Source organism: Acipenser ruthenus, chromosome 5, assembly GCF_902713425.1.
Source record: "Acipenser ruthenus chromosome 5, fAciRut3.2 maternal haplotype, whole genome shotgun sequence".
In the NCBI taxonomy this organism is placed as follows: Eukaryota; Metazoa; Chordata; class Actinopteri; order Acipenseriformes; family Acipenseridae; genus Acipenser; species Acipenser ruthenus.
In genome coordinates this window covers 58,829,618-58,845,114 of record NC_081193.1, presented here as the reverse complement: position 1 = coordinate 58,845,114, position 15,497 = coordinate 58,829,618, and the positions used below count along the sequence as shown (strand labels likewise).

General features: G+C 44.4%; 1 protein-coding gene across 11 annotated transcripts in view; it reads right to left on the bottom strand.

Moving 5' to 3' along the window:
• The window catches only part of LOC117403094 (endoplasmic reticulum membrane-associated RNA degradation protein-like), a 144,196-nt gene that overhangs the window by 55,005 nt on the left and 73,694 nt on the right, over positions 1–15,497 (bottom strand). For 10 of the 11 annotated variants that reach the window (XM_034005017.3, XM_034005024.3, XM_059024336.1 and 7 more), the window contains one exon: positions 9,866–9,977. The exons of the other annotated variant lie outside the window; for it this stretch is intronic. In XM_034005017.3, coding sequence (XP_033860908.2) covers positions 9,866–9,977 — 112 coding nt within the window. The remainder of the gene's footprint in view (positions 1–9,865; positions 9,978–15,497) is intronic. 11 annotated transcript variants of the gene reach the window in all.

The following is a 15,497-nucleotide window of genomic DNA, read 5'->3' as shown; positions in this document are numbered from 1 at the left end:
ACATGTATGTAACACTTCATTTTATATTTATTAAGCTTTTCTTGATAGAACTCCCCAGCCCAATACACAATTTGTTTATAGTTAATTGTTTGGTGAATTCCTCTAATCATGCATTTTCTCATTACATTACAAATACATTAGGCAAAATCTATGTCAATGATCTCAATCACGTTAGGTATTCCATTCATGTCCGTGGCGATATCTTTTGAAAGCAAGCCCCATATTGCACTTTTGAACTATGAGACGAAATGTTTACAGAATACTTAACTGATATTAGGACCATGCTGCATGACTTGTTTATTATTAATAGCGTTATAATTAAACTATACCAAATCACGTTTTTATTTACAACAAAGGGAAACATGTTCTTGCTGACTTCATAAGCATTTGGGCGACAGTATAGGTTACCTTCATTGTAAATAAAAAACAATAGGTTACGGATGTAACCCCGGTCAGGTATTTACTGAGCATTTTATATCAAAGCTGCCGATAGGCCCCTCCGTGGAGTCCGTAACCTATCGCTCCCTTTCAATTCAAAGACGACCGACAAAACAATACTTTTGGGAAAGTATACCAAAGCTGTCACAAGGGAGAATGAGCAGACAGCACATGGGGGACATCTCACTACCACCACCTAGTGTTGGTGGTGTGAGCATACAACCTCAAGGACCCTGTAGCTCACGGACCCGCTTAGCGGAGGCAACAGCTAACAGAAAGGCTGTCTTCATAGAGAGATATTTCAGCTCTATGGTATCTATGGGCTCAAACGGGGCCTTAGTGAGAGCCTCCAGTACCACGTCTAGACTCCATTCAGGGAGGACGTCCTTTATAGGAGGATATAACCGCCGAGCACCCTTTAGAAAACAGGTCGCCAGTATATGAGCGCCCGGGGATACTGAGTCAAGGACATGGCATGCAGATATGGCTGTTAGGTACACTTTCAATGTAGAGGGGAATTTACCCGCCACTAACAGGTCTTGCAGAAACTGTAAAATAATTGCTATAGGGCAATAAATGGGATCATGGCCTCCAGCCATGCACCAATTTTGAAAATATTTCCACTTGTAGGCATACAACACTCTTGTGAACGGTCCCGTTCAGGATATGTTGGTTGCAAAGCACAGGGAGGGAATGTTGCAGCGTGAGGTGAACCGCTTTCAGCTTTAGCGTGTCTATGTGCAGGGATGTCCAGCGACCCGACCAAGATCCGCGGACGCCCCCCACCAGGAGTTGGATGCTCCTCCGGCCAAAGCAATCTTGCGGCCTCCCGGCGGCCTGTGGGGTTGGTCTCCTGACCTTCCCCTCTACTCTCTGTAGCCGGCAGTGCCCTCTTCTGGGGCTCCGGTCCCAGGCGATGCGGAGCAGCAGGCAACCCCAGGCAATGCGGAGCAGCAGGCAACCCCAGGCGATGCGGAGCAGCAGGCAACTCCAGGTGATGCATGGCAGGCATCCTTGGGCGGAGCGAGGCAGGCATCCTTGGGCGGAGCGAGGCAGGGCAGGAGCAGTCCTCCCACAGCGGTGGAGACGGAACCAGCAGGTATTCACCCTCTGCTGGTGGAGGTGGGAGGGGCAAGTAGTCCTCCCACGTTGATGGAGGCGGAACCAGCAGGTATTCACCCTCTGCTGGTGGAGGTGGGAACGGTAAGCCGTCCTCCCACGTTGATGGAGGCGGAACCAACAGGTATTCACCCTCTGCTGGTGGAGGTGGGAACGGTAAGCCATCCTCCCACGTTGATTGAGGCGGAACCAGCAGGTATTCACCCTCTGCTGGTGGAGGTGGGAGCTGCAAGCAGTCCTCCCATGGCGGTGGAGACAGAGGCAGCTCCTGCTGCTCTGCTCCTAGCGGTGGAGGTGTTGGAGACAGAGACAGCTCCTGCTGCTCTGCTCCTGGTGGTGGAGGTGTTGGAGACAGAGGGAGCTCCTGCTGCTCTGCTCCTGGTGGTGGAGGCAGTGGCAAGGGCTCCTCTCCCCCTGGCGTTGGAGATGTCCGCGCTGGGATCTCTCCCTCTAGCGCTGGAGATGGCAGCAATGGCTCCTCTCCCTCTGGCGCTGGGAACAATGGCGAGGGCTCCTCTCCCTCTGGCGCTGGAGACGGCAGCAATGGCTCCTCTCCCTCTGGCGTTGGAGATGGCAGCGATGGCTCCTCTCCCTCTGGCGTTGGAGATGGCAGCGATGGCTCCTCTCCCTCTGACGCTAGAGACGACAGTGGCGGGGCTTTTCCCGATGGAGCTGGAGATAGCGGGAGCCCTGCCATATCAGCAGCCAGGTAGCGAATTACCATGTCCGCAACGTCCGGGAGGGACACTGGGCGGTGTTGCTTTTCCCAGGCTTCCCATCGCTCTCCATCTCTGGCCCACAAGAGGTTGACCACATCGGGGAGGGCCTCTTCGGCATTCCTCCCAGGCTCCACCAGCCAGCCCCAGATTCCCTCAAAGGAGAGTGATTTTGTCGACCTCTGAGCCAGCGGGACCTGTCCCCCTGACGCCGGATGCTCAGGCTCCTCCATCTCCTGCCATGCATGGCTCCGGCTGAGTGGAAGATACCTGACCTCTCCACACAGGAAGCACCACCCTTCCTCCTCCAGACAGGCAAGACAAACATCCGGCGTGGTAGAGACACGACGGGACCTTCGACCGGCCCCGCGCTGCTGTTGCTGCTTTCTCCTGCTGCTTTCTCCTGCTGCTTCTTCCCATTTTTTTTTTCTTCCCCAAAACAAACAAAAAAAACACTCCTCTTGAAAAAAAAAACCACAATATTTCTGGCCTGACGCTTGGAGGCGCTGTTACCCCAGTTCTGAACACCAACTGTGATCAAGTGGCTTGCAGTGGTGACGTCACAGACCAGAAACAGAAACCAAAACACGGAATGGCGGTGGTGAAACTGAGCGCTACGGTGCTCAGCTTATTTATTAAATAATAATACAAACAAAAGGTTTAAACAAAAAACACCAAACATTAAACAAAAGGGAACGTTGGCCAAACAAATAAACAAACAATAACGGAAACAAGTATACTTATATATAGCAATTGTTTCTTTCTTTTGCTCTCACTCTCTACAAAACTCGCCACTGACACTCTCCTCCCTGCGCAGATAGCTGCAGGCTTTTATATTCTGGCCGAGGGGTTAACTAGCTATTAATTATCTTATTACCCCTCGGCCACAGTCGGCACGAGTTTAGTAAGGATGCGTGACTGTCAGCTAGTTAAATAATCAGTAGCTGATCAGTCACGCATCCTCACAAGGTTTTTAAAATATAAATATAAAACAATAACAAATACGCGCTGCTTCACCGTAATATAAAACATAAATCATAATATAAATAAATAACAAACAAAGGGGCAGGACACTCCGCCACAGCTTCTAAAATAAACTGTGCGTGTGAAAATAAATTGGACCTGACGCGCCTGAGACGCGCTGAATAAATGGACCGCAAACGGTTAAAGCAGGCGCATGTGAAGTCGCCCCAGTTAGATAGCCGAAGAAGCTGCGGCCATCAGACCCAGTCATTTTTGGCACAACACCAGGATGATTTGTTGATTAACACTGGAGTTATCATTTACGAACTTTTAAAAATCCTGCCCGTAGTGTCACGAGGTTGAGTATCATCAGCATAACAATGAAAATGTCCCTCATGCCTGCGGACAATATCGCCCAAAGATAGCATATACAAGGAAAACAAAATTGGAAAAAGAAATGAACCCTGCGGCACACCACAACTTCAGAAAAAAAGAGGGTTCTTCCTCAATTTTAACAAATTGAAACCTATTTGAAAGATAAGATTGAAAACAAGAAAGGACACAACCTGACAATCCTACTAGATTCTCAAGACGATCAATCAAAATTGGATGATTAGTGTCGAATGCTGCACTTTGATCTACAGGTATAAGAACTGAGGGTGAGCCCATATCAAAAGATAACAGCACATAATTTATAAGTGCAGTTTCAGACTATGACCTGGGCAGAAGCCTGACCTGAAATTTCTCAAATATAATATGTATTAGGTTGGTTAGCTACTAGAAATACACCTAAACTTGTTAACTTTAGGATCTATAGTAGTTTTTTTAAGCAGTGTTTTTACTACAGCAACCTAAAAGGAGTCTGGAACAATACCATATGAAACTGAACTATTGAGAATACTTAAAATGGTAGAATTAATCCTAGAGAATACTTCTTAGTTTAGTAGAAATAGGATCTAATGCACATGTAGTGGATTTTATTTTCATAACTACGTTAGTTAGATCTAGCTGATTAATCAAGGAAAAAGATTCAATGGTTTTGTGACAGGATGGACCGAGGTTTGAGACTCAGAGACAGTGTAAAGTTCAAAAATAAAGTTTTTAATTCACAAAAATCCAAAATAAACAGGCACAAGGGCCAAACAAAAAGGTTTTAAACATAAAATAAACACAAAACAAAAAGCAAAACTTACAAAATAAAGCTTCCAGGCTGGGCGTTGCCTTCACTGGTCAAAAAAAAACACAGCACACACAAACACACTTCTCTTCTAGAACTCTCCTTCAACTCTCTCTCCAGCCAGGGCCTCTCCCCTGGCTTTTATTCCCTGTGGCTGGAGCCCAATGAATCAATAATTGCTAATTAGTCAATTAGGGCTCCAGCCACATTCTCACATGTTTTCCTGGCAGGGAGGAATTTTAACCCCCTCCCTGCCAGTCCCAACATTGATCATAAAGACGGGGCAGTACCCCGTCACATATCCCCCCCCTTGTGCCAAGCACAACATGGCCTAAATGGCCACCTCCCCCCTCAGTCTCAGTCCCGGAAGAGGGGGAAGCACAGTGTCCATGGGGGTGGCCATGGTGGGACGTCCGGCACCACCCAATTCTTCGTGGCCGGCAGCTCCCTCTTCCGGGGCTCCGGCCACACACCATCTTGCCGCGAAAGTGCCGCTGGGGGAGCTGGTCTCCTGACCTCCCTCCCCCTCTTCATGGTCAGCAACTCCTCTCCGTGGGGCTCCGGCCACAGTGTAGCGACCCCAGGCGAAGCAGGATCCCCGAAGACCCCAAGCGACGGCAGCAGCAGCGGACCCTCGGGAGGCGACGGCAGCAGCAGCGGACCCTCGGGAGGCGGAGGCAGGAACAGCGGCCCGGCTCCCTCTGGTGGCGGAGGCGGGAACGGCGGCCCGGCTCCCTCTGGTGGCGGAGGCGGGAACGGCGGCCCTGCTCCCTCTGCTGGCGGAGACGGGAACGGCGGCCCGGCTCCCTCTGCTGGCGGAGACGGGAACGGCGGCCCGGCTCCCTCTGCTGGCGGAGACGGGAACGGCGGCCCGTCTCCATCTGCTGGCGGAGACGGGAACGGCGGCCCGTCTCCCTCTGCTGGCGGAGGCGGGAACGGCGGCCCGTCTCCCTCTGCTGGCGGAGGCGGGAACGGCGGCCCCTCTCCCTCTAGTGGCGGAGGCGGAAACGGCAACTCGTCTCCCTCTGCTGGCGGAGGCGGGAACAGCAGCTCGTCTCCCTCTGCTGGCGGAGGCGGGAACAGCAGCTCGTCTCCCTCTGCTGGCGGAGGCGGGAACAGCAGCTCGTCTCCCTCTGCTGGCGGAGGCGGGAACAGCAGCTCGTCTCCCTCTGCTGGCGGAGGCGGCGGCCCCCATTCTGGCTCTCGGGACGGCAGCTCCTCCCCTTCTGGCTCTCGGGGCGGCGGCTCCTCCCCTTCTGGCTCTCGGGACGGCGGCTCCTCCCCTTCTGGCTCTCGGGACGGCGGCTCCTCCCCTTCTGGCTCTCGGGACGGCAGCTCCTCCCCTTCTGGCTCTCGGGACGGCAGCTCCTCCTCTTCTTCTGGCTCTCCGGACGGCAGCTCCTCCCCTTCTGGCTCTCCGGACGGCAGCTCCTCCCCTTCTGGCTCTCGGGACGGCAGCTCCTCCCCTTCTGGCTCTCGGGACGGCAGCTCCTCCCCTTCTGGCTCTCGGGACGGCAGCTCCTCCCTTTCTGGCTCTCGGGACGGCAGCTCCTCCCTTTCTGGCTCTCGGGACGGCAGCTCCTCCCTTTCTGGCTCTCGGGACGACGGCTCTATCCCTTCTGGCTCTCGGGACGCCGGCTCCTTCCCTTCTGGCTCTCGGGACAGCGGCTCCTCCCCTTCTGGCTCTCGGGACAGCGGCTCCTCCCCTTCTGGCTCTCGGGACATCAACTCACCCCTCTCTGGCTCTCGGGACGACAGCTCACCCCTCTCTGGCTCTCGGGACGACAGCCCACCCCTCTCTGGCTCTCGGGACGACAGCTCCACCTTCTTTATTGGAATGACTGGGGCATCTCCCATATCTACCGCCAGGTAATTAACGACCATCAAGGCCAGCTCTGCGAAGGACGCCGGGTGATGCTGTTCCTCCCACTTTTCCCACCTCCCCCCATCTCGACGCCACAGCGTGTTGATAACTATGGGGAGGTCGTGGAAGAGGTCCGCCTCAGGGTGCATCAACCAGTCCCAGATTTCCTGGGATGGTGGTGAAGGCGGTGATGTAGGAAGTGGTGGGGTGGCTGCCGAGGACGGGGTTTGCAGCTGCTCCTGGTCCCGATTGTGGGGGCATCCTGCCCAGTTGTGGCCATCCACCTCACAGCGCCCACACCAGTCAGCTGGTGGCCCATCTGGACAGGACCTCCGCCGGTGATCCACCTTCCCGCACCAGGAACACCACGGGAAGAGGCTCGCTGGGTCCTCCAGCTGGGGTGGCTGTTGTTGCAGCAGCCTACATTTCTTCGGCTGCTGCATCTCCTGCCTTTGCCGCTGTCTGCTCTTCTTCCCCATTTAAATCAAGTTTCCAAAAAAAAAAAAAAACTCCCAAAATTCAAGAAAAAAAAAAAAAGAAATACTGCTCTGAGCCTCCAGGTGGCGCTATCCCGTTTTCTGACACCAAATGTGACAGGATGGACCGAGGTTTGAGACTCAGAGACAGTGTAAAGTTCAAAAATAAAGTTTTTAATTCACAAAAATCCAAAATAAACAGGCACAAGGGCCAAACAAAAAGGTTTTAAACATAAAATAAACACAAAACAAAAAGCAAAACTTACAAAATAAAGCTTCCAGGCTGGGCGTTGCCTTCACTGGTCAAAAAAAACACAGCACACACAAACACACTTCTTCTCTTCTAGAACTCTCCTTCAACTCTCTCTCCAGCCAGGGCCTCTCCCCTGGCTTTTATTCCCTGTGGCTGGAGCCCAATGAATCAATAATTGCTAATTAGTCAATTAGGGCTCCAGCCACATTCTCACATGTTTTCCTGGCAGGAATTTTAACCCCCTCCCTGCCAGTCCCAACATTGATCATAAAGACGGGGCAGTACCCCGTCACAGGTTTGTTTTGATGTAGCAAGACCCAAGGTGTGAGTTTTGTCATTGTTAAAAAATTTCTGTGACTTCACCCTTTGGTCTTTTGATTGATTAATCCTACCAATCTTCTAATTAAAAGCGGCTATGTGGCTTTGAAGAGAAGGGGAGTGCAGGGCAGAAAACTGTTGATTCGTCAACGAAACCAGTCAGAACAATTCAACAAAAAAGCAAATACCATTTTATGAAGCAACAATCATTAACAATTAGTCAATAATTACAGTATTACACATTTCAAACGTAACACTTAAAAAAAGGCTTGTGAATTCAGTTTACCATTTAATTATTGTTTGCTAAGAAATACAATTGTGCATTAACAGAAATGTAAACAACAAAGGATGGGTTTAAACAGAATGGTACCTGTATGTTTATTTGTTCCACGGTGTCCCTTTTCCAGTGGGAACATGGCTTATTTTAACAAACAATACAAAACAAAAATAAATCCTAGCTCCTGTTTTGTAGTGCTAACTAAACATAACAGGATCCCTAACTTTCAGTCAGACCGCTAATCTGGTTTACTGACTTTAAATATATTATTCACAAATTGAATATACAGTACAACGTCCCATATCTGGCCCCCTGGCCTGGGGTTAGGCGGATATGTGAAAAAGTCGGATTTGCGAACATCAAAAAACATTTACACATCCATAAATAGGTTTGCTTTAAAAGTAAGCAAACGTAAACGAGATTAGGCTACAAATACACAGTGTTGCTATGTGGTTTGCTATAAGCCATCTCCACGCAAAAAAACTAAATACAAAACAAAATGGTAAATGTACAGTAAGCTGCAACTGACAGTTTATTTCTTAACTCTAGAAGTCCCTGCCTCCCTGGTTCTGCTTTCTTAATATCTTTGTCACGGTACTTTGCACGCTTTCTGATATTGCCAACAGCTGATAAGCAGCTTGGTTTGAATATTGCTTTGTTATTTTAAACAAACTGACAGTAAGCATTGCGTTTATGAAGCTTGCTTTGTTTTATTCAAATGCATTTAAAAGCTACAACACACTGCCAATACCTGTAAGCATGCGTTCCATCATATAAACAGATTGCACAAAAAAAAAACTCTCGACTGGTGTATTGAAACGTCACTGCTACACGCAGCTGACTGACACACTCACACAGCCTGCTTCTCTTAAAGGGGAACGCACCAAAAGGCTGATTGCTATAATGCTTTCTTTCTGTTTCCATCGCGGAAACTGCATGCCAATGCCATTACTCTCGTAGCCTACTTTTAATATTTATTTATTTAGCAAGGTGGTTAATTGATCAGGTCAGATATGCAACGTTCCACTGTACTTTGTTTTAATGTACACTGTATTCAGGTCTATACAGGGGTCCTTACCTTCACACAGACATTTGATGTCTTTGAAACCTGTGCTTTTATACCTGCCGAGCTTGTTAAATTACGAACCGTGTTATTGGATAGCTATGGCATTCTGGGAACTGTAGTTTTTCATTCCTCATTTAAAAACAGCAAAAACTACATTTCCTTTTTCCACCCACATTTCAGGGTAAAGACTGCATACTATTCGGGGCCCTATTTATCTCCCTTCTACAATTTGACTCCATATCCTACCACAAAATTAATTTCCACATAAACACCTGTCTCCTAATTTTTTTTTCACATATATTTAGAACAGGTTCAGGAACAACAGCAATGTTATCATCCAGCAATTACACAGATGTTAGATTGAAACTTAGCGTTTGCATTTCTTTCGTTTAACCATTATTCAAACAAGTTTACAGTCCACTTACGTACTTCTCGAAATCACTGTTTTAGGTTTTGTAAAACTATCAATAACCTTACTCTTCTTTCCTGGTTCTCATTCCTTTGTTTTTTGCATTTTTATTTATCTAATGCCACTTTGTTCTACATCTAAAACATAGTCCTCACTACTATCTTCACTTACAACAGACTTTTCTTTCTGTGTAAATGAATTGGATGTAAGTTTAGCATCACCTAGATAAGTAAAAATGAACTATATGAATAGCAGCAGTGTGGAGTAGTGGTTAGGGCTCTGGACTCTTGACTGGAGGGTCGTGGGTTCAATCCCAGGTGGGGGACACTGCTGCTGTACCCCTGAGCAAGGTACTTTACCTAGATTGCTCCAGTAAAAAACCCAACTGTATAAATGGGTAATTGTATGTAAAAATAATGTGATATCTTGTAACAATTGTAAGTCACCCTTGATAAGGGCGTCTGCTAAGAAATAAATAATAATAATAATAATAATAATAATAATAATAATAATTTAGATCTTTAACAGATCTAACATCATGTAATCAAAGAAACTACAAAATGATATTGTAAAAGTCTACCAGAAGCCATGATAGGAGTACTGTATTTCACATTAGATTTCAAAATGTAAAATGTTTCCATTTTTGTCAGTTTTTCGTGAAGTATATGGAAAACTACAAAGCGGTATGTAATTCAATATACTAATGTAACAGTATTCAGCAGGTTTCATTCAACTTTATGAAGCAAAATGAGTTAATTCCATAGGGTGATCTTACCTAGGTAAACTTACCTTTTTTGTCTAAAAGCAGTGATCCCCGCAGTCCAAAATGGTAGCATAATCTCCAGCACAAAATCTGATTTGCTAATCAAATCTTCTCCCACAGACAGAATACCTTCTTGATCTGAAACAGAAACAATAAGTTGGAATTTACACTGAAATATATCCTGTATATAAACTCAACTGACCTTTCAACTCTGTTGGATCCTACTTTACATATAAATTATTCTAAATGATAGTAACTCAATATCAGAGCAGCCCAACCCAGAACGATTTCAAGTATCATAAAATAGCAGTTAAATGCAAACTTGACCAACTTAGAAACCTGCTTTTTAAATGAGTTGCAGGCATTGGCTTTATCTGACTTATCACGTTTTAGGTTTTTCTGTGAAAATGTACTTGTGTTATTGTTGTAACATCATCATCAGTGGGTGACAGGAATGGTAGGCAATTGAATCAATGAAGTAGGCAAACAACAACAGGGGTCCGGGGGCCACTTTAGCCCCTATAAGCTGGTGGTGTTATGAAAACAAAATGGTGTATTTTTATGTATTTTGACTAGGCCCAGTGTTTGGGGTAGGTGACATAGGTGGCTGCCTAGGGCGCCAAATAATAGTGGCGCAAAACCATTTTTTTGTGAATAATACTGTCCTGCGATAGTGATACATAGCTAAAGTCTAATCAATCAATAAACCCTCTCATTGGCATTTTGTGTTACTACAGTTTGGATACAATATTGAAATAATTCAAGTGCTCATATTTTCCTGTTCACAGTGTGAAGCAAATGGAATCGTTGCTGTAGAATTCAGGGATGGGCAAATGGTGGCCTGGGGGTGCATCCCACCCGCCAGAAATTGTATTTGGCTCGCCAAAAGTTAACTGATTAATTATTCCGCCACGACTTATTAATTTTTTTGCTGTGATAAAGCATGCTCCAAGTCTAAAGTGCAGAGGTCTTCACGGGTTTGGGTGGGGACCTGACCCGTACCTAAAAGGGTTTTGGGTAGTAAATTGTTATGCAACACCCTATTCGATTAATGTTAGCGTCTTTCAAAATGTATCCCATCTCCATAATGCAAAAAGCTGTGCATTACTATTAAAGGTGATTTTCTTTGCTAATATATATATATATATATATATATATTTTAAACTTAGTACCGCTGTCGTGTGGCATTATTTAGAGATATGCGCTGTGAACAAGCTGGCCGTACCTTTTGTGTTCATGCCCCTTTAAATATGTGACCCAGAGATAAAACTTTGATTTTAAGCGCTTCTGCGCACTTTTATTCACAACAAAAACAAAATAAACAAAAATAAACAAACAAAAACCTAGCTCTCATTGAGCACTCACTACACATATGCAGGTCACTATCTAACGTGCAGGACAGCTAAGCTGTTTACCTGACATATAACACCAACACAAAACACTTCAATACAATTTTTCATCAAACCAAACGTAGGTTTTAAACAGACCTTTACTACTTTCCGTCGGGCTCTTCACTCCACAGCAGCAGCCTGAGCAGACTGACTGCTTCTTTTTTATACCCTGCACCTGGCTCTAATTTTCAATAATTGCCAGGTGCCGGTGATAATTAAACAAAACAATAAAATTAAACAAAAGCAATTACCTTGGCAGGGAGGCTTTACTTCTGTCCCTGCCATAAAACAAAACATTTTTTATATTGTAGGCCTCCCTGTCCTGCTACATCCGTTACAGCGCATGTGCCACCTCACTTGTTGACAAAAGAAACATGTGCACAGCGGGGTAAAAAGGCGCTTGTTTAGAACACAGAGTTTAGTTGTGGTCATAGGCACCAGAACAACCAGTGCTACATCATCTAGAGACACCAAAATAATGTTTCTTCAGGTTTAAAAATGTGTCAGATCATAACTGCAATAGGACTGCAGGAGATGGATACGTCACCCAGTTCAGTGGCAACAGACAGACAGGCTGTGCAGAGCAACCACAGCAGAGGAAACCAGTCCCAGAACCAGCTTCAAGAGGGGAGGTGGCCAATTGAAGCCATGTGTGCGATGCACAAGGGGGGAGAGGTGTGTGGCAGGGCAAAAGCCCTGCGTGTAACTAGCATGTTGTTACTGTAAAGATGTATTATTTTGAATTTAAGTTTGGCACATGGTTTATAAAAAGGGAGCCAGATCCTTTGTTTGTTAGAGGAGTTTGGAAGGAGTGGATGCAAAGGTCCAATGAAGGCACTGCTCAGCCTGGACCAGCAAAAGCATTTATTTGAAGTGTGTGTATTGTTTTGTTTGAACCTTTTATTTTGGCCCCTGTGCCGTATTTCTTTGCTTTGTTTATTCTTTGTCTGTTAATAAATGTGCGCAAACAGCGCTTTCACTGCAGCTTCCTGACTCTTAGCCTCATTCCTGACGCTATCCTGCTACAGTTATAGAATTATAAAAAATAAAATTAGAAAAGAAATATAATAAAGAACACTATTTCTAAAGTTTGAAAGCTCACTATTTAGCAACCACACAAGCACTTTGTTAAAAGTTTATTTTACAAAAATGTAACCACTCAAGAGATCATTACCAAGCATTCCTAAAATATTATTAATTATGTATCATATTTTACAAATAATTATGCATTTTAAAACTTTTAAAATGATTTAAAATGAGCAGTCCCAAAAATGTACTTCTTACCTATTTCCAGTCTGACTGGGGGAAAAAAAAAAAAAATTTGATCAAGTGCTAAGAATAAAAGACACATCAATGTTTCGCCAAAGTAATGTAACAGGCTACCACAACTGTACAAAGCATTGCAGCGGACCTTATACACCTAGTGGACCATGATGATGGATGTCTCTTGTGCTATCTGCAGAGAGTTGTATGTTGTTCATCTTAACTGATGATGGCTGTCTGTGGTTGCTTGTGTTGCCTTGCCCCTTCCACTGCTTGTAATGGAGGGGGAGGGGGTCATATCTTAAAATATTATGCCAAAAATGTTTTTCTTATACACAATGAAACTAATTAAAGTATTACTGATGTATATTTTGTTTAGTGTTTATTTGTAATAAAATACCATTTTAAAAACTATTTCGCCATAGCGAATCAAGCCCGCAAACAACCTATTTTGTATCTGAAAACAACAGGTGCTACGCAGAGGTGTCCAATCCTGGTCCTGGAGGGCCGATGTCCCTCCTGGCTTTTGTTGCAACTGTGCCCTAAATTACATAATTGGACCAATGAAGCCCTTATTAGAAGCTTAATTGGTCCAATTAATCAATTTAGTGTACAGTTTGAACAAAAACCAGGAGGGCACGGCCCTCCAGGACCAGGATTGGGCATTCCTTGCTAAGGAGTTTAAGCTCACAGGAAAGTGCGTTTGGGTAATGAAGTAACCCTGCTTTATAGATTTACATATGTACAGTATATTGCTCAAAAGAGCATCCAATTTTACTTGTCAGTAAAAATAATAACATATCAGTCAGTGAATGAATATTTAAATATATACTGTACTGTGACGGGGTGTCCACCACCCCTTGTGTATATTTATTTATGTATTAATATTGTTTTCATTTGTATTATTATTGATGTTTGTGTGAGGGCGGACGGGAACCGTCCGTCATTATTATTTATTATTTGAGACCAGCAAAAAGCCAGCAGTATAATGTGTAGTTGGCGTGGATGGGGTTAAATCCCCATCCTAAAAATCTCGTGGGAATGTGGCTGGAGCCTTAATAAGGTAATTATTTGATTAATGGGTGTGACAGGACGGCTGAGGGTTGTGACGTCAGGCCAGAAGCAGGAACTACACACACTTAGGTACTCGGATGCAAAAGAGCACTCTTGCGCCGTTTTTATTGAAACAAAAAAAGGTTTTACAAAAACAACACTCACAGAGTGAAGTAAAAGTTTAAACAAAAATAAATCACGAACACAACACACTAAAATAACCCTAAGGTCAGGCTGGGCAGTAGCCTTCACTGATCCTTAATTTTAGTTTAGTTTCGTTTTGTTCTCCTTCCCTCGCTCCAAAACACTCCACCTCGAACACGGAAACATACAGGTTTATACACTGGTGCATTTAACAAAATAATTACAAACACTTAAACAATAATTCAATAAAAGGCTCCAGCCACAGTCTCACGAGATGTCTGGCAGAGACAAGCTGCTACCATCGCATCTGCCAGACCACATCCAAACCAAACAACAACAACAATAAAACTGCATGTTTTTAAAAATAAACACAAACTACATTCAAATCAAACAATAACAATAATACCATAAACACTCATTTTTACATACAAATATGCACCTGTTCTTAACAAACAATACATTCTCTTTAAAATAATAAACCACCCATACATTTCAACCGTGATAAATAAACACATACATTGAAGCAGGGCTTTTCCCTGCCCCTTCTCATATGTGCAGGGCTCTCCTACTTACAACGGGTAATTGATGCTCCAGCCACAGAATATAAAATTACCCACTCCAGGCTCATTAAACAAACAGAGAGCTTAGGAGAAAGAAGTAAATATAAAGAAAGAGAGCGAATGCTACCACAACTACAAAGTTGAAAGGTACTCGTTTTACCAACGGTTATTATTGTTCCTGTTTGTTTTGGGGAGGCCGGCTCGCCATCGTAATTAAGGCCCCAGCCACAGAACATAAAAGGGCCCACTCCGGGCTCATTAAATGGAGAGCTTAGGAGAAAGAAGTAAATATAGAGAAAGCAAATGCTACCACGACTACAAAGTTGAAAGGTACTCGTTTTAGGAACGGTTATTATTGTTTGTGTTTGTTTTGGCCAATGTGTAAATATACGGTTGCGGCAGTTTTAGCCCTGTACCTCCAATTGTTTATGCGCTGCTTCCTGGATGCTGACGTCACCACCTTTGCAACATGTACACACAGGTTGTGGAGCGCCACTTAATGTGAGGGCAGCAATAAATAACATTGAAACGTTTAATTTAACAACAATTATGTTAAATAGGAAATTAAATATATCTTCTTGAGTGGTTTACAATACATGATTATTTTTGAATGGAATGAAAGCGAAAACAGTCAAACAGATAGCAGGTTAAATGCCAAACTTTCCAAAGAAATTCTGTCTGTTTGTATTTCTCTGGGTGAACAAGATCAAAGTTGTTTTTGTTTTTTTTTAAATGTAGTGTCTTGGGAACATCCCTACGCGTGTGCCTGGAAGACGCAGGGTCAGTTTTACTTTTCTCTCATTCTGTTAAAATTGAAACATTTCTTTTGCCTGATTTTTACTGATTGACTGGTACTGTATATATATAAATATATATACAGTACCAGTCAAAAGTTTGAGTACACCTGCTTGAAACCAGGTTTTTCATGATTATCTATGCTTTTAACTGTATAAACTTGTCTATAAACACTTAATATTTCATTATATGATACGTGTACTTACAGTGGCTCTCAAAAGTATTCACCCCCCTTGGACTTTTCCACATTTTATTGTGTTACAACATGGAATCAAAATGGATTTAATTAGAGTTTTTGCCACTGATCAACACAAAAAAGTCCATCATGTCAAAGTGAAAAACAAAATCTACAAATTGTTCTAAATTAATTACAAATATAAAACAGAAAATAATTGATTGCATAAGTATTCACCCCCTTTGCTATGACACACCTAAATAAGCTCTGGTGCAAC